The following is a 24,168-nucleotide window of genomic DNA, read 5'->3' on the forward strand; positions in this document are numbered from 1 at the left end:
CTTCCCTTGCCCTCGCTGCTGGCCTCACAAAGACCTCATGGCAGGATTTTGTGTCGCTGTCTTCTTGGATGTGTCTGGTACAGTGTCCCTGATTCTCTTTCAAGGGCCTCTTGAAGACGCCGTTGAGGATGAGGAGGAAGAATGTCCCTCGGAGGAGACGGACGTCCTCTCCAAAGGAGACTTTCCACTGGAGGAAAGCTTTCCCTCGGGATTTGGGCCTGGAAATCTGAGCTGTGAAGAAGCGGAATACTTTTGTAACAAAGGTAATCCTTGCTGGTTGGATGTCATCTGTGAATCCACTTTGGGGGTGTTAAAAATATACCATTGGGTACAAAAGAAAAAGCCCTCCAAGTCTGAGATACAGTTCGTCAGTCTGAGAGCACATGCATAATTCTGATGTGTTGGAGGGCAAAAGAAGCAATCCTGTTTAAGTAGGAGGCCGTTCTTATCCTCCAGCAAATACTTTCATGCTGATTGGTCAGTACCGCTGGAGCGGTCCAAGTTTACCGCTGATCCCATCCGTAGCTATTTGCTGCGTGCGGTTGTGTGCAGAGCCCAGCAGCAGGCACCAGTGTTCTGGGGTGCACTGGAAAGCTGAATGCCTAGATACTGGCTTTGACCCCACACTGAGGAAGGTCCTTGCTAGGGACTGTAAAATAAGGAAATCACCAATGTTTCCAACGTGCGGGTCCTCTGTCACTCTCTGGCATTCTCCCCACGCAGCACCTGAGCCGTAGCTTGGGTTGTCCCGGACCCCGAGTGGGAGCCACGCGGCCTGGCCAGCGTTATGTCCTTGCCGGGCGTGATATGCATATGCGTCTGCTCACTTTTGCTAAAAGTCAATCCAAGGTTTCTTGCGATTCTTCTTGATGATTTATTTGTATTTGATTGCCTGGTCTCTGCCAATGAGTGAACCTCCCGGTTCCTCCGCACCAGCGTGTGGTCTCAGCTGGCTGGAGGTCCCTTCCTGGGTGTGGAACAGCTGCTTCTGCTGCTTCCCTTGGGCTTTCCGGGGCATGGCGAGAAGGCCTGGAGACCTGTCCTGTCTCCTGTGTCAGAGACTTGGCCGAAAGTGAGGACAGTGGACAGAAGGGGCATTTGCCATGCTGACTCACGTTTCAGGCCAGATGGAGATTTTGCTCAGTCGTTCCGTGTGCTACAACCATCTCGTGATGATCCATAGCTGTGGCAGGGCATGCAAGAGCTGGCTGAACGCGGAGAGCTGTTAAGTTTATGTTTGAAGACCTCTTGTTCCCTTTCTTTATCAGGAAAGACATTGTATAGCACACATGGTGGAGCACCTGCCTCGTGTTGTGGTACTGCACTGAACAGGAGGCTCTAACAGCCAGTTTCGTTTGGCTGTTGTGCTTACAAGCGTCACTGCACCAATCTCGAGTCTTGTCGGTTTAATTCATATAAGGAGACAGTCTTGAGAGTTATGAAATACATTTTAAATTTTGAGAGTTCACTGAGGAGGGCTTATATTCAGTGAGAGCTACTTACGTCAGTAGTTTCTCAGCAGAAAATAAACTTGCAGCGATGTGTTCCTGGTGATAATAACTGTGGGCTTAGGACAATAAAGCCCGTGTAGTTGGAATCCTAACTCATAATAAATAACAAACAACAGGCCTTTAAGAACCAAGAAAAGATGGTGAAGGACAATTATTGCAAATAGTATTCAGTGGATATTATTTGATAAACAGTTGGGAATTTTAAAAAAGGTTAAAGGTACACAAAATTATATTTAATGTGATAGAGACCACATTAAAAATACATAACACATGTATTATAAAATAATTCTGTGGTATTTACTTCGAAACTTAGCGAGAATAAGAATTTTTATTTTCAGGGTAAATGCTGATACTAATTGTTTTCAAATGATGGTGGCCTGTGTAATGGGAAAAGAAATGACTCTTTCGCTCTTCAGCCTGTTAGACCAGGGATTTCCATGAAGCGCTGTCAGAAGAGGTTGGAAGAAAGCTCTTTGTGTACCTTCTCTCCCTTGCTAGGACACCACCAGGTTTTCACTCAAGTTGATTACAATGGGAAGAGAAAATTTTCTCTCTGGAAAATGCGGACCTACTAATAATTCTATGGAAATTCACACTTGCCTCAGTGATGTACAATTATGTTTTATTAGCAGTTGTAGAGTTGATAATTAGCAATTAAAAGAATAAAAATATTTAAATAGTTAATGCTCACAGTATCATGAGTGGAAGAGCATACAAGAAATGTTCATCTGAAGAGAAGCATTTTTACCCAGGACTTATGACTGAAGGCTGCTTTTTGTACATTTTTAATCACTGATGACAACTTAAAATTTGTCAGTATATACACAGGAAAATGAATTGTATTATTTGGACTTGCTTTGTCTAAAAGCCTGTCACCGAAATCTGATTATGTTAGTGTATCTGTTTGATGAAAAATTTTAAACATCAAATGTTTTTATTAAAACTGATAGTTTAGGGCTGGGGATTTAGCTCAGCTGCATAAGCACCTGCCTTGCAAGTAGGGAGTCGTGAGTTCGATCCCCGTACCGATAAAAACAAAACAAAACAAAACAAAAAAAAAGACAACCAACCAAAAATGATAGTTTAAAATGGCACACCACAAAACATGGCTAAAATGTCTAAATTCTTTGAACAGAATATTTCGCCACACTTGTGGGGGAGAATGAAAATCCACATAGAGCTACTATACATCTTTGTGCGTACTTCAGTAAGTGAATTATGTCTGACACTATCACATGCTACTGTACCTTTTTAAATGAAAACGAAAGTCTCTACTTGTACATCCACGAACACAGAGCTTATGATTAGATGAAAGTTCTTACTTGCGTTCAAAGTGTAGCTTCTCTGTTTTGTAGGATATTTGAGAATGACTGTGCTTATTTATTATAACATCGGCTCCGCATGGATATTGCCTATGTTCTACGGAATGGAAAATGTTTCCTACAAGTCTCAAAGCACTCATTAATATTAGTAAAGTTTCTGGTCCTCCCACAAAGCATATGGTTAACTATGACCTCACCCTCATAATGCACTGTGCTTCCGCAGAAGCACCTAAACGAGCTTGCCTGAATTTTATGTTAGCTTTAGTGTATAAAATTCTTAATTTTATGTCACTATTCCACAGATATTCTTGCAATAATTGCAGGCCTAAAATGGCACGTGGCAGTTCTATTGATGTTTCCCGTGACATTTACGTTCATTAATTAGTTGCTCGTTTCATGTCCCTATTTTTCATCTTCAAAAAGAAATGGACTATGTTTACAAGATGCTGCCACAGGCTCACTGTGTGCCCTGAAGTTTTCTTTTAAAATTAGGGAAGTAGAAAGCAGTTCTTCCCATTTATATCATCTTCTTTTGTTCACAAGTTTAGATTGCTTGGCCTCTTGCCTCCACAGTATCTCCGAGAGGAAGGAAACAAGCAAGAATTATTTCCTTGAATTTACAGATGACGAAGACATCAAGCCTGGGTCCCTGAGTGCTACAGGTTTCCTGGGGCGCTGAGTTATTCGCTTCCGTGAATCTGTCTTTCTTTCTCCTGGTTTCCGCATGAGACTTCACAAGGGACTACACACGCACAGCACTCAGCAAGCTAGTGAAACCGAGCCACGGTATTAGTTCTGTCCCTGGGAGCAGGAGGAACCCTTTCATGTGTCCGCAATTCTTGCAGAAACTCAAAAACAGTGAATTGCACAGTGGAGTTGTCCTGGAGCAGGTCTAAAACTGGTTTTCTGTGATTGTTTTGGAAGGGGGTTTCCTCCCTGAAATATTCAAGTTTGCTACTGACGGAAGTAAGATAAACATGTCTCGGGCAGCATTCCAGGAGAATAGCACAGGATATGTGCATAGGAAGAGAGGGTCAGATGGATGTCACTGTAAGCCAGCAAAATGTGTGCTATTGAAAAAAATAACCCCAACGACACAACCCGTCCTGGATGACTTCGAACCATCCAAACTGTTGTCTAGGAGAGTTACCCAGGGCTGTATACATTATTCACTGAAGTCCTGATCCCTGACTAGGCTAAAAGAGAAACTGATGCCATCAGACTTGATTTTAGAAGGCAGAAAACCATACTTTTGGACTGGTATCTGCATTTTCAGGATGACTGGACAAATCACCCAGGACTATGCATGCATACACTAGCGGCAGGCAAGAGTGGGGGTCTTCAGCCTGGAAAGATCAGGGTTGTCAGTCGTGATGAAAATCACAAAATCAGATGTGATGCTAGACATTCTTACCACACTCCAAAAGAGTGGGCATAGGTGGTGTGTGAAGGGAAAGGCCATGTTAAATATCCTTTAAAAAGGACCATGTAAGAGACCTTAAAATAGAAAAATCCCGGGTCAGGCATTCTTAGATTTAGCTGTAGCCCCAGAAGTCATGAATGTGAACCCAAAGGTCAGAGTAAATAGGCCCTAAACTGGGCCGGCAGAGCGAGGTGTAGGTGCTGGGCCCTCTTGGCGCTGGGCTGGCGCTGACAGAGTCAATTCCCATCACAGGAGAGCAGAGAGAGCACCAGACCGCACTCAGGTCCTGGAGCCGGGGAAGAGGACCAGAGTGGGCTTGGTGGTGGAGAGACGCTGCGCGGTCACACCTGCTGCTTGGTAAAGGACAGTGGGCGCGGCGAGGGAGTGGTGGCCTGGGGCTCCTGTCGCAGGAAGCCAGAAGAGAACGGCAGAGAGCTGGGGAGTGACCACGTGCAGTCCCACCTGTGCGGCCTGCTGCTTGGCATGTGTGCAAAGGAGGGAAGGGGACTGCATGCTGCTTTTCGTGAAGGCGCGGTGGGAGAGGAGTGTGGCTGGGGTGCAGTCTGCGTGGGATCAGGGACCAAAAGTGTGGAGAAAGCAGGAAGTGGAAACAGGTGCCCTGGGGAAGCTGCTGGACCTGCAGCCAGGCTGGGCGGCCTAAAAGGTCCCTCAGCCAAGCCCTGGCGGAGGCTCCATCTGTGTCTCATTAATGTGGGTTCCAGGGCAGCCACGTGGGCCACTGAGGGTGCCAGGAGTCATCTGTCCTTTCCAAGGTGGCAGAGTTGGGCGTGAGTTTTCTGTATCTTTCCACGCCCTGGAATTAGAGAGGTGAGGATCAGGAGGCGTGGCTCTCAGAACCAGGAGCAGCATCGCGCTGGACCATCCAGGGCCCTGGACCACCCAGGGCGCAGGACAGATGCACCAAGCATCCCTGATCACGTCCACTGCCCGTCCACTGCCCATCACTCTGTGATCCTGTGGCTTTGTTTACGAATAAAGGTTTCACCTTGGAAAAGCGCTGTTTGCGCCAGGACTGTGTGTGTGACAAGCCTGAGCCTGGCTGGTTGGTGTTGATCCCTGTAAACCCCTCACCAAACATGAAGGTAGAACCCAAGCACTGTGCCCTAGATCCTTCTTCCGGAGGAGAAATCAGATGCCATTATGCCTGTTTTGGGCACTGGTTATCAAACTCATGACCTCGCGCTGGCCAGGCAGGCGCTGTGCTGCTGAGCTTCCTCTGGCTCCATGGTGCCCTTTATGAGATTGGTTGTGGGCTCAGTTTTTATTCGTTCATGCTGTTTTTCTCCACTTTCTTCTTTTCTTTTATTATTATTATTGTTTTGGTTCAGAAGCCCTACTGATCAGTCACGAACCCCTTTGCACCTGAGGTCCGTTCCTCCCGGTCCTGCCTTCAGTGCCCTGATTTTGCCTTCTGCCATTCGGGTTGAGGAGCTGCACCCAGCATCCTCCTTAGGCAGCCCTGCCTGACCCTCAGCGTTTTGAGTTGAGGAGGAAGGAGATCTTCACAGGCAACTCTGCTCCTTTTTTCTTAACGGGATTAAGCGGCTCAGCTCTTTAAATTCTTGCATATAACATTGACATTTTCAGGGTGTGTTGGGGAGCGGGGAGTTCAAAGAGACAGAGCAGTGAGAAAAGCCAATATGACTTTGTTTTTACCTTGCTGGAGGAGCCGCTGTGCAGATTGCCGCTAAGCTTATTGACCTGAATCTTTGACTCCGTGTTTCCTCTGGATTTGGCTGGAGTGGAGACACTGATGGAGGGCTGATAGGGCTGATTGAGCGGCCCCAGCTTTGCCTGGCAAGGACCCGGCTCCCTTCTCCGCCACCTCCCCTCCCTACCCACATGCGACAACAGTGTTCCTTGGCAAACCCTCTGCCTTCCTGGACCCAGTGCCACTTCATTTTTTAAAGAAAACATTTCAAAATCATTAGTGTTCCTTACCTGAGTTACTCAGCATTGGAAAACGAGAAGTCATTCGAAGATACAAACTAGGGTTGTAGTGCTTGCATTCTTATTGGGAATGGGAAAGACATCCCCTTATGAGACTCCTCCGTGTTGGTTTTTTAGCGCGATCTTAAAATCTCCACAACAGAGGTTTTGGTGGGAATCAGACTGCGTTTCATTTAAAACCACAATTGCTGGAAACAGGAGCCCATTTCAACACACTCTGTTCTTATGGGAAAGCCAGCATTTTCTGGGTTTGGGAGAACCAGAACATGTTCAGATTTTGGTTGTCACCCAGCGTTCTGTGTGAAAGAGCTAAGTCCCCCCCTGCCTCACCTGCGATCCCAGACATGTCCCCGAATGTCTCGACAGAGCAGAGAGACTGGTTTTATGTCATCTGCAATGACGCCGTCATTGCTGTGCCTGAGAGCCCACCATCCACATCTCACCTGAGTGTTCGGCTGGAGGTCATTTTAAAACACATTAGGAATCAGGAATATATGTAACAGCCCGATTCTTGGACAGTTCCTCAGATTATTTTACAGTGTAATGAAGTATATTTCAGTTTGCATCCGCCAAGATTTATAAGGTGTTGGGAGAATCTGCTAGTTTTATTTGTATCTTTATTTTCCATCAGCAACATAGTAAACAAGCAAACTTTAAATTAATATAAAATACTTTACTGTTTAGAGACATTAGCTTTGTTGGGTCTGTGTTTAAACTTTTTGAAATTGCCAAGCATATTTTTGAGCTCTAAGGCTTACTGAGGTTCGTTTTCCTTATAATGTTGAATGTCAGAAGGAAAATAAGAATTGATTTGCTCTCCTGGTGTTTTACACAGGCATCTGGATACTAGGAAACATCTGCATTATTTATTTACTTTTTTACCTTTAATCTAGATATTGAATTAATTAAACAACTGTTAAACTTAGCCAAGCAATATAAAAGAGAACAATTTGTTTATAAGCTCCTTTTAATTTCATTTTATCGGTAATGTTTGGGACTGAATAAAGAGCCTGTTTCTTGAAAGAAATAGTTTTGATCAAGTTGTAATTATATAAATAGGTATTTTAAATTAAAGGTATGTTATTTCAATTTATATTTTGCTCCTGTTGTTATTTGAATAGGGATCTACATTCATGTTTGCTAGCTATTAATCTACTAACTCTTAATTTAGATTTCTACTTCAAAGAAAATTAAAAGTATGAATGGCGTTCGGGATGCCTGGGTAACTGATTTATTTTAATCATATGGAATTAACATGGTTGCCAACCCTGAATATGGCCGTTGGTCACAGTGGGAGTTATGCTAAAACGGTAGCACTGTGGGAAACACGTCTCTTGGAAGGAAGTGTTCCTCCTTTCCTTTTACCTTTAAACATCACAAATGATACAGAAACACTTTCTTGATTGTACACTGGCATTTTGTAAATTTAAATCAAATACAGTTTTCAGAGCTCCTGATCTCATTAAATTTACATTTTCCGTTAGTGTGTAAAATTTGTGCAATGTTTTTGCAATCATATGGGAGTCAACAGGCAGCATTACACGCCTGCTCACCATTACCTGATGGGATAATCTTCATCTCCGGGAAGCCTAAACTTAGCCCGTGTGGTGGGAAATGTAGAAAGCAGAGGTATGATGAATTTAATTATATGGGGTAAACTCAGTCTCTTTTTTGTTGTTCTTCAAAGGTCAAGTAAAAATAACCGAGTGTGTTGCCCCAATAATGCTATAACGGTTGCAAATTGCTGTCTCAGCTTCTTTTTTGTAGTTCAATGAGATTCCAAAGACGGCACAGAGACTGTGTGCTGTTTACAATAATTATAATAATGATAATCACAGCTCTCACCCGCTGCCTGCTCTGGGCATCAGGCGTCTTGCTGGGGACAGATCATCACTAATCAACTTTCCGTCCTGCAGGGTGGTGGTTATTTTCACCTGTGACTTCCAGAGTTTGGGTAGTCTGGCTAAGGTCAGGAAACTAGAAGAGGAAGATCCCAGATGCAAACTTGAGTCCTTGGTATTTAGTAAGCATAGAAAAATTATTCCGGTGTTTTTTTGTGCCCATGACTGTACAATTCTTGTTCAAGGAGACAACATATCTGAGGAAGGCTGGACATGGCAAGTGTAAAACTCACTTGTTTCCAAGGTATTTCTTAACCTGGCGTTCCTTAGTAAGGGCTTCTCAGATGCGCTCTGTCTGCCAAGAATAAAGATGTGTAGAAAACCAAGAAATAAGTGCAAACGCTCCAGTAGAGAACAAGAAGTGTGAAAAATTACCAGAAAGGCGAAAGACACAAGCTCAGAGTGTGCTTAGAATGTTTCTGTCTGTTGACTCCTCTGGAGTCCTGGTCGGTAAAACCGAGTTTACCAGAAGTGGAGCTGGCATCTTGCTGTAATACAAAGGCCATGTGAAGAGTACGAACCAGCAGTTATGACTGTTGTGGTGGTGGGCAGTAAAGGAGGTCCTCTAGGCTGTGCTCGGGGTGCCCTTGGTGGGTACAGTGGCTCAGGGCATGACCACAGGCCAGCCAGCTTGTGCTGCTCCAGCAGAAGCTGGTCCCAAGTGGCATGGATATTTACGAATCCATCAGAACTGTTTGGATAGGCATTTCAGCCTGGTAGAAATGTTTGCAAAGTGAACTCTTTGGAGCACTTTGACCTTCACACAGAGTAAGACTAAATAAAAGCCGAGAAAGGAAGGAAGGAGGAGGAGGAGGAGGAGGAGAGGGCATTGTTTGGAGGGAAAGCTCTGGGTGCTGTGAAAACTTTTCACTTTCTGAAGGAAATGCAGTACAACAGATGGCGAGGGGAGAAGCGAGATAAACACAGGCACCGGGAAAGTAAGCAGTGCATTCTAACAGGTTCCCTATCAAAGATCTGGAGAAGCAGGAAGATTAGACCAGGAGCGGCTCTGAAGCCTGACAAGACCGTATCTTCCCAAGCTCTGGCGCGGGCACAGATGGAAGGAACTGCGGGATGAGATCTTCCTGACAGCCCAGGGAGGGAGGGCTGGGAGGGTTCTCAGAGGCCTGCCTTTATCAGGGGGAATCTGTGGCGCAGATATGCAAAACACTGCCCTCTGTTTACAAGTGAGAATTGATGTAACTTCTGTGCTTGCCATAGAATTAGCACAAGCACTCTATTTGGAGTCTTGGATAAACTATTTGCTTCCACAAGGATTAGGGGCCAAGTGAGTGACCCACACTAAGAACCTGTGTCACTTTTCCTGCTGTGTAAGTGTGGACACAGGTCAGTGGTCCTGCAGGTCCATGTATGTTTAGAAGCCGGGAAAGACTATAATGTCATGTGTGTTGTTGCTGGGCTCGGTGGTGCACACACGTGGGCCTGGCTCCGTAGGAGGCTGAGGCAGGGGCTCACAACCTGAAGCAAAGCCTGGGTCAGTTAGCAAGGCTCTTTCTGAAAAATAGATCTAGTATTCAGAAAAAAAGATCTAGTATTCAGCTCAGCGTGGAGGCCCTGGCTTCATCACACATGCGTGTGCATGCGTCATGGTCTCATTTCCTTAGGACAGGATGATAAAGACAGAAATGTGAACACATCCATGAGAGAGACAAGTGTGCAAGGTAGGGATGACTGGAGTTTGCACACTCAGCGGTGTGCAGCTCACTTGGTCCTTGCACCCTGTGTGCGTGACCCTTGCTGGCCCTGTCTACTCAAGGACTTCAACCCACAGGTAATCTTAGGAAAACACAAGTTCTACAAAAATGCGCAGTGATGCTGAGCACAATGGCATAGGTCCTCCGGAAACGCAGTTCAGAGAGGACCGAGGCCTGTTCTCCGCGACACTGGTCATGGTGTCAGGACCTTTAAGAGGAGCTCAGCTTCCCCGAGGAGACTCACGATCATTTGTGAAGCGAACGCAGGGCGAGGATGGTATATTCACGGTTACTGCCAGATAAATGGTAGCTGTGCTCGTTGTCTGAGTTAGTTTATGTCACAGTTGTTTAATTAGTGTTTAACAGATGACAGTTCAGAATACTGTTGGGCAAGTCTGTTCTTTCTTAAATTTTTATTATTCATGCATATCTGCAGTTCACGGTGGCATTCTCTGTGGGGAGCTGGTGCCTTTACGTAACACACCTTACTTTTTTCTCCTTTTTCTCCTCTTTTTATCCCCTTCTCCTCCTCTCCCGTCTCCTGATCTCCTTCCCATTGAGAAAAATCTGTCTCCCTACTTGCTATATTTTTATTTTGCTGCTTATTAGTACTTTGATGTTTTCATATAAGAGAAATCTAGTGATGTCTAAGCTCACGTGACTGATTTATTTCATTTGATTTTATGATGTCACAGGTCATCCATCGTCCTACAAAGGACTCAAGTTTACCCTTCTTTGTGAATACTGCATTTTCAGTGTGTGAATACCACATTTTCTTTCTCCGCTCGTCTGTGGATGGCCACCCTTGCTGCTTCCAATATTTAGCTGTTGTGAATTGTGCTGCTGTAAACATGGGTGTACGTGTACCCCTGAAATGTGATGACTGTGACTCTTTCAGGAAGATGTCCAGGAGGAAATTGGTGGGTCAAATGGAACTTCTGTTTAGTCTTTTGAGGAAGCTCCACTCTGATTTCCACAGTGGTAATACTGGTTTTAATTTGCACTTCTGTAGCGGCCAGCGACACTGAACATTTCTTCATGTTATCGGCCATTAGGCCTCCTGTGAGAAGCATCTGTTCATCTCACTTGCCCGTATTTTCACTGGGTTACTTGTTTGGGGGAAATCTAATTGTTTTGAGTTCTCTCTATTTCCATTATATTGTTACTCTGTCTGAGGAGTAACCGGAACTTTCCCCCCGTTCTCCAGGCTGTCTCTTTGCTCCTTTGGTTGTGTCTTTTGGTGTGCAGAAGCATTTTAATTTGACATGATTCTGTGTGTTGATTCCTGGTACTCTTCTCTGTGCAGCCTGGATTCTGTTTATAAAGTGCTTGTCTATACTTACGTCATGAAGAGTTTTACCTGTTTCATCTTTCAACAGATTATTTTGTTGTAATGTTTTGATCTTTGATCCATTTTGATTTTAGTTTCCTGCATAATGAGAGATTCAGGTAAGAATCAAACTTGTGCATGTGGATAGCTGGTTTTCTCAGCACCATTTGTGAGAGGCTGTCTCTCCTCCAGTGTGTGTTCTTGGCCCCTTTGACAGAGGTGAAATGCCTGGATGTGGCCTGGGTTGTGTCTGCATCCAGTGCTTTGTTCTACAGATCCTAATCTTTGTTTTAGTGTGTGTCAGTACCATACTGTTTTTATCACTGTAGCTTAGTAATATAACTTCAAGTCTGAGATTGTGATACGTGTTACTTTGCTTTTGTTACCCAGGACTGGTTTTGCTTTTCTGGTCTCTTCTGGTTCCATATGAATCTTAGCATTGTTTACTCCAGATCTGTGAAGAATTCTGTTGATACTTTGGTTGGGAGTATGTTAAATCTGTATATCAATTTGGAAGTAATGGCCATTTTGACTGTGTTGAGCAAACCTAAGATTTGAACGGTTTAGTTATATTTTAGTTATTTCAGAATTCTGAAGCTGGTTTAATTATGGTTCCTGAACACCTGTGCATTTAGTAGTTCTGACGTTTTCTACAGTGACTTTTTAGAGGCAGATTTTCTATGAGGTTGGCGAGCTTAAATTCAGGGCTACTCACCTGCCCTTCCAAACTTTGTAGTTTTAACCTTCAGTTTCGCTTCATGAAGACTCCTGGGCTCTGTGAGCTTGAGACACCATGGAGCCTGAATCCACCCAGTTGGTAAATGTCATAGAGGGATGAGCTCATAGGGAACCGCAGTGGCCCAAGTGCTGAGTGTGACTGCAGTTTCTGAATTTGCTGGAACACCTCCAGTGAGATGCCTACATGCCTTTGTGTTTGTATTAGCCTTTTAATAATTTAGATCTAAATTTATTATTGGAAGTTGCATTCAGCCTGAAGAAAACACCGTGCTCCTGAGTAGCCCACTTTCAGAGCACTGTGTTAGGAACTGGCCCCGGGAAGGAAAGCATTTACTCATGCTCCTGAAAGTCTGGAAGCTGTTGTGGTTCTCTGAGTGTTTTGCTCACATTCTCTCCAGCGGCCAAGGACTGTGGCAGGTGTGCAGGGGACTGGGAAGCCTTGCAATGAAGTGCATCCCTTTACATACCATGAGGGACCATCCTGGGAAGCTGGGGTGGGTCTCAGTGAGGGCGCTGGCGTGACTTGGGGTGTTTGCTCTCCTGCAAAGCCAAAAGCTTCACCAGGATGAGGTCGACTGTAAGAACAGCCACCTAGAAGCAGCCAAAGAACTACTTGGCTGGTATCTCATCCGGGGATGGTCCCCACTAAACCAGAAGCTAGGAATTCGGACTTTTCGTGAGGTGGCCATACACCCAGTGCCAGTAGATGTAAAATGCTTAGCTTTCATTTGATTTGCTTGGCTACTGGGATATTCAATGGGTCACAACATGGGTTGAGGGCTATCCAATCTGGTACAAACTGATTTGCTGTGAATTCTTTATTCTATTTGTACGTATCTATAGTTCATACAGCTTGCAGTCATTTTGGGGAGGCCACACCCCTGCCCACTTGCTTCTCTTTTTAAAAACCCCTTCCTCTTCCTCACCCCCCCCGCAGCTCCCCATCCTGTATCTTCACTCTTGCTGATATTACTAATATTAGCTCGTATTGTGGCATAGCGTGTTTACATTAATTAAGATTATTAGGTTCCTGCGCACGGCACATCTTTGCTGTTCTCTTTCCTCTTCCTGTTCTCACTCCTCACCCCTGTATCCCCGGACCCCGTCCCTCTTACAAGCAATCCATCCCCTTGTCTTCCTTAGCCTCAGCGCTGGAAAATGCAGCTCCAGTGAAGTCCTGTTTATCCATGAGCCATGCATAGAACACTCTGGGACCCTGTGGCGAGGACCCATTACCCATTGCTGCTGGATTAGGACAGGAGCCGCCCTCTGTGACGAGCCATTTTGGTAAAAAAAAAAAAAAAAAACCAGCAGATAAGAAGGAGAGAGAGGACATGGGAAGTGATGTGCAAAGCCATCGCCTTCTCAGACTGGTGTACCCTCTCTGGTGCATTACGTTGTTGGGGAGAACGTGTCAGAGGTTGTGAAATGTGGCTTTACTTTTTGTTGTCAGTGATGATAATGATGATAACGATTTTGTGGTTCTGGAGGGGGCGTTGGTCACCGCTCCAAAGGAGTAGTGGTGGCCAGCTGGTGGGGGACGCTGAGAGTGGGTGGGTACCGTTAGGGCACCCTCGTTTCCACACCTCAGGCCTCGCCGTCTCCTCCTTGGAGCAGGGATGCTGTTGGTATGCAGAGTTCTCTGATCCGAACGATAGCAGCTGTGTTGAGACTTTCTTTGGCAGGAAAATGGAAAAGACAGTTAAGAAAAATTACTTGAACATAAATATATCTGTGTTCATGGCATCCTTTAAAGTAGATTTTCTCTCCCTCACACAGTTATTTATGATCGCCCTTTCCAGATGACCATTAAGAGAAATAATAAAGATTATTCAATGATATAGTGATGAGAAGTTGGCTTATTTTCTGGCATGTGGAAATTTCCCATATGCTTGAGAACTTTACTAAACTCAAGCTCTGTGAAAATTTTTTTCACAAATAGAACACACTATTGGCATCAGGAATAAATGTTCACTGTATAGAAAGAATTTATAAAACTGTTTTTTCCCTAAATTATCAATACTTTGTAACTGATGGATGATATAATTACCATGCACGTGAGTGTTTTAAAGGATTTTCCCTTACTGGCTATCATAAAGCCCTGCAAATTGCAGTACACATTAACTGGAGAAATTTAGTTTCTTCTCAAAATAACACACTTAACCCTGGACTGCTGTTATCAATTGTTCAGGATTGAGTACTCATCTGGGACCTGAAAATTCATACTTGAATAAATGGAAATTTTATTCTTTTGATCTATTTAATCTTTCATATACTGGGGTCGGAAAAGAGGGTACTCTCAAAGTAATGACATTAACTAGGGAAACCCAAGTAAGTTAGTTATATGGAAATCACCCGCATTTTAAAAAATAATTACATATTGGATGCAATTATCTAGAACATAGAAAAACTGTAAGCGTTGTAAGTCGGTGGAAGGCCTAAACTGGATGCCACCATAGAGACCTAAAAATAAAGTGGACCCACTCTTTCAAAACAATCCAAATGTTTGCATTTCGTTTTTGATATTTTCATAGAGGAGTAGCACCTGTGGGCTGGGACTTTTGTTTCTGGATGGAGAGCCAGAGCTGTAATTTGACAAAGTAGAGTTAATCTAACCAGACACTTTCTCTTGCATGATCAATAATTAAATAGTTTTAAGGACAAACAGTACGTGAGGTTATCAAGCCAAGCAAACACCGGCTGAGGTTCAGGCTTTACCACGTCCTCGCCCTTCAGCAGGAGCAGCGGCTTTCTGTTTTTGACTGCGGTCCTTTACCCAGAGCTATCTTGTCTGATGATAAACCATAAGTGTATGAAGCTCACACATTTTTCATCTCTTTTATGACCTTATCTTTCATGCCGGCTTCTGTGAAGGTACCCTAACCATAGGAAGCACCTGGAAAACGTATGTGATATCTATTCTCCGATAAGCAGTTGTGAACAAGAAAGGAGATCTGTCACTCCTGAACTGTTCATTGTTAAAAACTACTTTGATGATTTAGCTGATTGCAAACTACATTATAGGGCTGACTAACAGCTCCCAGAGCTCTCCTAGTCGAGAAGTTCAATAGTTGCATTGTACGGGAATTTCTATGAGAGGTTAATATTGATAGGAGCTACGTGGATTAAAGGAGCGGGCGGCTGCCTGCGTGGCTGCTTGCAGCCGGGAAGGGCTGCTGCTGTGTGCTGGGAGGGCACAGACCTGGCACGGGGCACCGCTTTCACTTCTGCGGGAGGTTTGACTTGCAGTGAGAAGGTGTTTGTTTACATTTTTGAAACTATTTTTGCTGGGCAAAGAGAGCCAGCGCTTTCCCCAGTTTCCGGCAGGGCCCGATGAGGTGTGTACAGATGCAGCCCTGCGAGCCTCCGAGGCCACAGTCCCGTGCCTCCTGGGCGTGGACGGTGCCCACGATGTGGCTCCATACCACCCCGTCTCCTGCCGTCGCGTTCTCCTTGATGATGAAAACTAGGCTAAGAAAAATGGAAGCGCCCAGAACATGCCTGTTTTTTTTTTTTTTTTTTTTAAGAACAACAAAAGAGTTTAATCTTGCAGTGGAAAGCCATTAACGCGATAGCTATAATTTTAGAAATATTGTGGTTTTGTTACTGCTTGGCATTTATTCTATTTCATCACTTTGTGAATCGGTCTCTGGATAGAGGTGTAGTTACCCCGCTAAACATATTTATGCTTTGCTGTGGATACGCTAAAATGCCTATTTAAAAGTACGTGAATGAGGAACTTAGGGAGTAAACAATTGGGCTGCGGGGATGCAGCTCTGCCCTTTCAGGCTCTCTCTCCGGCAGCCTTTCCTCGGCCCTCGGAGAAAGCTTTTGAAGCGGTGTCTTTACAAAGGTGTCATCATTATCTTGACTATTAATTTTTCCTGCCATTTTCCTTAAGCTGCTTCGTAGCACTGATTTCCCAGGTAAGAGAATCGGAAATGGATAGATGTGAACACGAAATAATTGTCAATAAAGTCAGCTCCATTCAAGGGAACAAGGGGCTGAAATTGGATTATATCAAAATAAAATTGTGCTTACAAATCCTGCACAAGCATGAATACCTGGGGCCTGGGATGTGGCTCAGTGGCACAAGCGCCTGCCTGGCAAGGCAGGGCGAGGTCCTGAGTTCGATCCCCTGGTTCAAAAAGAATGAATACACTGAGAGGAAACAAGCAGGTCTCACTGTGAAGAAAAAAAGGGTATTTCATAGAAGTACTTCTGAGATTTCATATTTGATTCAATTATTTTAATCATTTCATTTTTTCTTAGTAAAATATTTAAAAATGAATTAACTAAAGGCATTACCATAAAAATGAGGATTAGTTTTCTCAGATAAAGTTAGAGGATGAAGGGTACAAGAGTCGAACAATGTGGCATATTTTAGTTACTAAGTAGTAATAACATGCAGATGTTACCATATATTATGGTGGAAAAAAATGAAACCAAAATCTGCCTTTCCAACTGGGCAGAGAGCAGTGGTCATTGGTTGCACCTCTGTGTGTACTTGGTTTTCCTAAATGCCAAGTAAGACGAGAAACGAGAGCTCCAGTCCTTACACAGACACAGTCCGTGAGCTTCCTCTTCCTGCAGGAGCTGGGGAGGCGCAGGGTCTCTGCGCGGTGCAAAGTGCCCGCCCCGGCCATGCCCTGGGGCTCTGGCCTCCCTGTGTTGTGGACTGTGACACTGAGTGGCTCAGGAGAGCGCTCTTCAGGTCAGGATCACTGTGGTGGAGCCTCGTCTCTGACATCTTCACATCCCTGTGCTTGGGTCACCTTCCTGGGGTACAGGACACCGGCGTATGGCACAACTTGTGTGACCAGAGCTGGGGTGACTGACATCTTCCTGTTTGGGTCTGATGTGGCACAGCGTGGGTGTGCCTGCTTTGCCTTTGTGATTCCAGCATTCGGCTCCCCGCAGATACTAAGATGAACCTAAAGTGCCGCTTGTTGTATTTTCTATATTCACGTGTGTCATTTCTTGGAACATTCTTCTTTTTTTTAATGTGGCCTTTCTGCATCTCTTGGAACATTCATACATTTTAGTCATCTTTCTCTTTGTTTTGCATTCCTTCTTTAAGAAAACATGTTTATGTAACTAGTTTTAAGACCAAAGTCTTAAAACTTGATTATCCCTCCTGGGATTTACTTTTATTAATGTGATATACAGTACATACCTCTCTAGTTTCATGAATACCTCAAAGTAGGTGCAAAATGAATTTCTTTTGGGCTGTTAATTGTGTGTAACTGGCTGTCTCACATACTGCTTTAAATACCCGGTGATATTTATTTTCACTAGTTCGAGTTCTGTGTGTTGCATAATGAAATAAATCAGAACAAATCATTCCATAGATTAGGATTATGGAGACCCCATATCGCTCCAGATGTGGATCCCCATGAAATGTAAGGGCTGCAGTTCCGATTTGGCTGTTAAATGATATGAAGAAAATGTCTTATTAGTTGAAATTACTAGTTCAATCCAGCCCTTAATACATTGAATTGTAATATTTTCATTTTGAGTGATTTAATAAATTTCTCTGCAACAAATATCTCCTGGAGATTTGCAGGCATTTCCATTTCCTTTTCTTAGCTGGGACTGGATGAGAATAATAATATGTAAATTTGACGGACACCGAACGAGGAGAGGACGGCAGTTCATCCATGTCTGCAGTGCGAGCGCTGCTCACGCTTTGGCCGTGGCCTCTTGAGCCTTGGCCTGCAGCTACCCCCGCTCACTGAGCTGTCCAGTTTCACTGTCAGCTGGACTCTGCTATTGCGTCCTCCATAAAATCTCTCTTACTGTCATCTTTTTAGTGTGGAATTCTTTGGGCAAGAGGATCCAGTTTTTAACCTGAAAGTCGTTCCCAGTCACAGAGCCTCCGGACCCTGCACTGTCAGGGCCAGTTTCCATCCCTGACAGTGCCTTTCGCAGGTAGGGCATTCACCACGCCACAGTGGCTCAGAGCTAGGTTGGGTGAAGGTCGGTCGGGGTCACCGTGTCTGTGTGAGCCCATCTCCTTTCATCTCAGTGACCGCCCATCCATGCACAAGCGCACAAGCCACTGGCTCCAGATCCCTCTTGACCTAGCTCTGCCCCACTCTGGCCTGGGCGTTGTTTGGGAGAATGCGCCATCCAGCTGCCCATTCTCAGTGCCCGACAGCTTCCGGAAAATACCACGTTGTACTGGATTACAGAGGGTTTCCTGTGTCACCTCTGTTCAGAGAAATGATCATTTTCTTGATTCAGCTGATACCTTGAAACTTTTTGCTTTTGTGATTATTCTGTGGTATATTTTTCCAGACACATCCTTTATCCAGTTTTCTCATATTATTATTTTTCTTTCCAAACATGTGATTTGTTTAATCAATATGTCAGAGTACATTAAACTGTAGTCTCACAAACATTGGTAGGAATTCTGAGATGAGTCACAGGGTCCTTATGGAACCAGCTCGGGAAAATTCAAGTCCAGCATTCTGAGAGTTGTGTGCCCAGAAACCCCATAAATACGTGTTTGTGTCCCCTGATCCCAGAGGCCCCTGAAGCACCTGCAGGGCTTCTCAGGACCTTCAACGCGAAGCTCAGCACTGACATTAACTGCGTAGTTCCTCACGGTCAGTCGCCTTTTCTCCTGCCGCCTCCCGCTTTGATGCCCTCTGTCCACTCACTCGGAGTTATTCATGGGCTGCCTTGTGTTTTTGTTTCTCTCAGTGATTACTACTCTTAAGCATATTGGCCAGCTCCTCAACTAGATTACAGGTTCCGTAGAAAAATAATTTAAATTTTTTTTCACATTTCTTATTATATCTTCAAAAATAAGCATCATTAATATTAATGATTTGTTGAATTTTGCCCAAGCACCATATTTCCAACAATTAAAATAGTAAAGTTCAGGAAGATTTACTCCTTTGTGTGAACGGAAGGATAATGTGTCTAATATTTTACTATAAAACCTAAGCCCTCTCAGTGGTTCTGCTCAGATTTTACTGTCTGCTCTCGGGGCCCTTGGATGGCTGATTTTAAGAGCGTGGCCTCAGGACTGCTCGGGAATGGGCCACGCTGGGATGATTGTTGTTCAGTGTTCACGGTTATTTCAAGTGGAGAAGGAGGGGAAGCAAAAGCCTGCTTTGCAAAGAGTGCTGCACTCCGGGTTAGGAGACTCGGCTCTAACTCCTTAGTTAGTCAGTACTGCTGCTGGTGGGGACTTTCATGTCACCCTCTGTGCTTGCTACTCATGGTACTGTCCTCTTTCTGGGAAAAGCAGAGTACATACGGCTGCTTAAATATGCTGCCACTGCGACAAGAGGAAGCCCTTGTTTCTGAGGCCTGGGAAGATTTGGGAGAGGAGGAACCACAGGTGTGGGCTGGTGGTTGGTACCCAGCTCAGTTGTGCTCATCTGCTTTTCATTACTATAGCAAAAGCCTGAGATATCAGCTCATAAAACAGAGGCTTATCGTGGCTCACAGTTTCGGAGCGTTCGGTCCATGGTCGGTTGAGCTGTGGCTGTGATGAGCCAGCACATCATGGTGGGAATGTGTGGCAGAGAGAGCTGTTACCTTAGGGCCAGAGTGAGAGCGTAGAGCCAGAGACAGCATCTCAACACCCGCTTCAAGTGCTCACCTCCAGTGACCAGAGGACACCCTCACCCCTGTTCAGTTGGCCCTGTCACCTAAGCACTGCATCGCCACCCAGCAGCAGCACTGCAGGCCTCTGGGTGGGGTTTATTTCATCCAGAGCACCAGTGTAGCTGGCAGACTCTGAACACAGCACTGTCCCTAACCGCACATTGCTCTCCTGGGCAGTAGATCCATCTCACTCGACAGATGCTTTGCATGTCCCGTTTCTGGACTCCTTAGACAGGAGTGGCTCGGGTGGGCTGGGTTCTCTTTAGAAACTGCAGGTTGCACTCTCTGCTCCTCACTGCAGGGCCAGCTGCCTGGGTGCCCTCTGCAGCAGCCCCGGAAAGGGTGCCTTTTCATCTGTGGAATACAGCCAGAAGGCCGCCGTCTTAGTGGTAGATCACAGGTGTGCTCTGGCCTCAAGGAGAACGTGTTGGGAAGGCGGGTATGTACCCCGCCTACATTTGCATCTCTGGTGATGCCTAAGGAGACTGAGGTAGTGCACCGGTGTGTAGTAAGTAGTGTGTGACCAGTCAGGAGAGAGCTTTCAACTTCTGACGTCCTTTGCAGATCAGTGATCATGGCTTCCAATTGGGAAAGTAGACGAGGTCCTGGGGTGGGCATGACTCGGGTGGGCGTGGGTCCTGTAGAAGATCAGTGAAGGGAGCGTGCACAGGTGTGGGCTGGGCTCCAGGAACAATCAGGGGTGGGAAGCCTGGGGGGGTGGGGGCTTCCCAGGGTGGGACCACACTGCTGGTGACTCCGCCTCCGGAAGCCGAGCTGGAAGGAGGTGAGAGTCCCGGAGCTTGGGAAGCAGGAGGGGTGCTGGACCCAGCAGTTCAGCCAAGGTTAGCAGCAGGGACCGTCAGGGTCCAGGTGCGAGCACCAGACTGCTTCATCCATACTTAGCTGCTCTGCTCTGCTGCCATGGGCTGAACTCAGCCAGAAAACAGAGGACAAAGGAGAGGGAGGTCACAGTGGTCAGTCTCCATGGGCACAAAACAGGGCAGAGTGGGAGAAGGTCCTCGGGCCCAGCTGGAAGGGGTGAATGGGAAAGATCTGAGAGATGTCCAGATCTTCTGATCCAGCCAAGGAGATGCCAGCTCCACCAGCCGACTCACTGCAGGGCTTTGGTTCAGTTCTCACATAGACACAGGATGACAGCCAAAGTCTTTATTCCCTGGAGCTGGGGCCCTGGGCGGTCAGTGCAGAAGCTGGGAGCCTCCTGCATACCTGGCTTGGCCCTGCGTCTCTCAGTGGGGACAGGGCGGAACAGCACCAGACAGGGACTCAGCGGCAGGGTCAGCTCAGGGTATCCGTGTTTTGGAGTAGCTCAGGCTCAAGCCCTGGGCTGCTCCTGTTAGACCAGTGAGAGCAGAGCCCCTCCCCGACCCTCTGCGGCAGTTGGTCAGTGGTTGTGTTTGTCTGGTAACCTGGAGAGAAGAAGCAGGATGGCGGCATTCCTCTGTGCCTCGCTTGGCACCTTGACCTTCTGGCAAGGGTTCAGCAGCTCCAGACAGGGTCTGTGTTTCTCCTCATGCGTCCTGAAGCACCTGCTAGGGTTCCTTAAGCATGGTGGATGCTCATGCAATTTCACTTGAATTTCATTTCCACCCGTTCTGGTCATTGGGAAAGGGAAGGATAACTCAGCTTCTGACTCCAGGCATGGAGCTTCGTAGGGGCGTCTGATTGTGGGTTTTATTCCTTCTGACCCCAGATCAGTGCTCCCTGAGAAGGAAACAGAATTGGATAGTGGTGTCCTGGGTGTCTGTGCTCTCTCCTTACCTTTAATCCAGTTCTCAAAATAATTTATGTGATAGTGCTCCCCTTGGAAATGAATGTGAAGGGTAAGTCGTTGAAGGCTCAAAACTGAGATCAGCATGAGATGAATCCCCTGGAGGGGAATGATGATGTCCTGGAGATTTTGTTTTCTAGGCCCTCTGAAGTTTCAAAAGTCCAGCATTTTTCTTTTGTGAAATTATGTAAGGATACAAATCCCATTCTAGATTTGGACAGCTGTGTGGGAGATGCTTGCTGGGCGTCAGGGAAAGCTCGGTGGGCTGGCCGTGTGCTTGGGACTTAGCACTATGAGAATACGCGTGGTCACCGTGCACTCTGGCGTGTTATTCTGTTGTCTGCCATGCATCAGCGATTATAGCTGGCTGTTACTTAGTGTCTGCCCTGTGCTAATGTAAAGATTACTTTCTTTTAGACTAGCATCTGCTTTGTTACATTATCCCTTAAAATGAAGGTGTTCGTAAAGTACTTTCCTGTAAAGTACCGTTACACTGTGGGTGCTTTTTCTCCTTTACTGTAGCTCCATTTTTGCTCTGAACCCAGTTTTTCTGTCTCCCAGTAAAGCACTGCCTGCACGTTTCCAAGCTCCAGCATAGCTTGCTGGCTTCCTGCCTCCTGGGCGCTGGGTCACTGGCTGTCCGTCTGTGACCGTCACTTATCGGTGACATCCTGACACCCCATCCTTGGAAGAAATAACACCAGGTTTTAGTGAGGTCAGATCTGGGGAGCCACAAAAGTCTTCAAAGTAAACTGAACTCAACCACAAAGAGAAACATGTCTTACCCAAAGTTATTTCGTTATGTTCTAATCTGTCCACATTATGGTTTGGTGCACTCCTCTAATCCAATACTCTAGAAGGCTGAGGCAGGAAGCTTGCAGCGTGGGCAGGTTAAACATTTAGCCAGACCTTGTCCCAAAAAAGTTTACATTGAGTTGGGAATAGAGCTCCACGCAAGGTCCTATCGATTTGATCCTTAATACTGAAAACAAAACTATAATTTGGAATAAATGAATGAAGTTTTTCTGTATGAGAAAGCTATAAAAATTACAGATTGTTGTTTGCTTTTCTTCTTGCATTTAATAATAACAACAAGAAAACCTTAGATGGAAATGCTCTTTATTGCTTTTACTAGTTAATTTTATGTGTTTACTAATTAACAACTGACAATTTTATTTATATTGAAGCCACAATAAATCTTAATGAGTGAGGGACATTTTAGGAGGATGGTAATGTACGAGGCGAATGTTTCCTTAGACATTTGATAAGGAGGACAACCCCCCGCCCCAGGTGTGAGGGTCCCAGATCCTTCTGAATGATCACTGTGTTTCTCTCCAATGTGCTGGTGTTTTTCAGGTGACGATGAAGGAATCCAGGAGGCCGCAGAGTCAGATGGGGACACACAGCTGGAGAAGCCAGGACCCCCTGGAGTGGAGGCTGAGGACTGGGATGGCCCAGGTAGGACAGAGGGGCGACATTTAACCTTCTTCTGCTTTACCTTTTTCCTCCTTAAAATTTAGTTGGCTTGGAAAACTTGTAGTCTCTCAATTCTGATTTTTTAAGAAATGTACTTTTTGTTTCCTGTTTACCTGGGTGTTTAAATAAACATCACTATTTAGAGAAGATATTTATCCATTTGTTAAACTCAAAGAAAACAATGTTTCTTCTCCGTTTAAATTTCAATTTTTTTCTTTCTTTCTTTTTTTTTTTTTTTTTTTTTTTATCGGTACCAGGGATCGAACTCACAACTGTGCACTTGCAGGCAGGCACTTATCCCGCTGAGCTAAATCCCCAGCCCCCTATCTCTTTTTTCTTGATACTCATATAAATTATATTTCCTGTTGTGCTTTGAATAGAGGTTCTTTATACTGCATCTAAATTCAAATTTGGCACAATTGGAAACCTTACAAAGTCAGAAGCCGTAGTACTTACAGCACTGTCTTTTCAGGTAGTCGTGTTGTAATTCATACTTAGACTCCCAACATATTTAGAAGTTTAAGAGTTATACAAAGGTGCACTCTTTTGTTTCAAGATTTTGGCAACAATTCTATTTTCATGAATAAAATTAAATTTGCATTTAAAGGATCTGGCATTTAATCATTGTTGAAAAGACAAACAACTACTACATTAAAACCTGATGAAAAACACTCCAAATTGTCAATATAGTTTTATATAATTTAGAATGCTTATAAAAACTCAGTGGGTAGTAACCTACTATTTGTTACTAAGTAACTGGCTGTTGACTGTGTTCATAAGCAGAAGGCGTTGTGTCATAATGTTTAAAAGTGGAAGCAAGGTTTGAAATAGTTTCAGCCGTAATTTCCAAAGCAGTAGCGTTTTTCATTAAGAAAGATCCCTATATTTAAATCACATTTTCACCCTTGCATGACTTTGCAAATTGCTCTCTGCTGTGCTTGAAGGGGAGAGGGATCCAGTGGTAATTTTCTGAAACCAGCAGCTGGAAAATATAATGCAAACAAAAATGAAGATACAGTATATCTGATTATTATGATGTCATTTCTAATGTTATTCACGATACACACAAATGTTTGCTTTCTGCACGCGGTAGCATAATGCTATTCAAGGTTTCAGGTTAAATTATATTATGTTTAAAATGCTACATTACCACATTTTAAGAGTTTAGAAGACAGTGCAGACTTCTGGTATTTTACCTTATTGAATGATGCTTCTGACTTGTCAATGTAGAGAAAATTTCCTTGGTTACAAATAAAATTAGAAACAAAGACTTCAGGGAAAATCTTAGTTTAGATGTGGTGTAACATAATTTTAAAGAGTGTGGGAATCACGCATTTTATGTACATGGAATTAAAAGTGTATATGTTTA

General features: G+C 44.8%; 1 protein-coding gene across 2 annotated transcripts in view; it reads left to right on the forward strand.

Annotated features, from left to right (window-relative positions):
- Zfpm2 (zinc finger protein, FOG family member 2) overlaps positions 1 to 24,168 on the forward strand; it is a 399,960-nt gene that overhangs the window by 84,541 nt on the left and 291,251 nt on the right. The window contains exons 2-3 of one of the 2 annotated variants that reach the window (XM_063257768.1): positions 105 to 263; positions 22,680 to 22,781. In XM_063257768.1, the coding sequence (XP_063113838.1) occupies positions 105 to 263; positions 22,680 to 22,781 (261 nt within the window). The remainder of the gene's footprint in view (positions 1 to 104; positions 264 to 22,679; positions 22,782 to 24,168) is intronic. The other variant, XM_063257769.1, reaches the window with a different exon arrangement.

This window comes from Cavia porcellus, unplaced genomic scaffold, assembly GCF_034190915.1.
Source record: "Cavia porcellus strain 051 isolate PalLab524CR breed Dunkin Hartley unplaced genomic scaffold, mCavPor4.1 scaffold_10, whole genome shotgun sequence".
Lineage (NCBI taxonomy): Eukaryota > Metazoa > Chordata > Mammalia > Rodentia > Caviidae > Cavia > Cavia porcellus.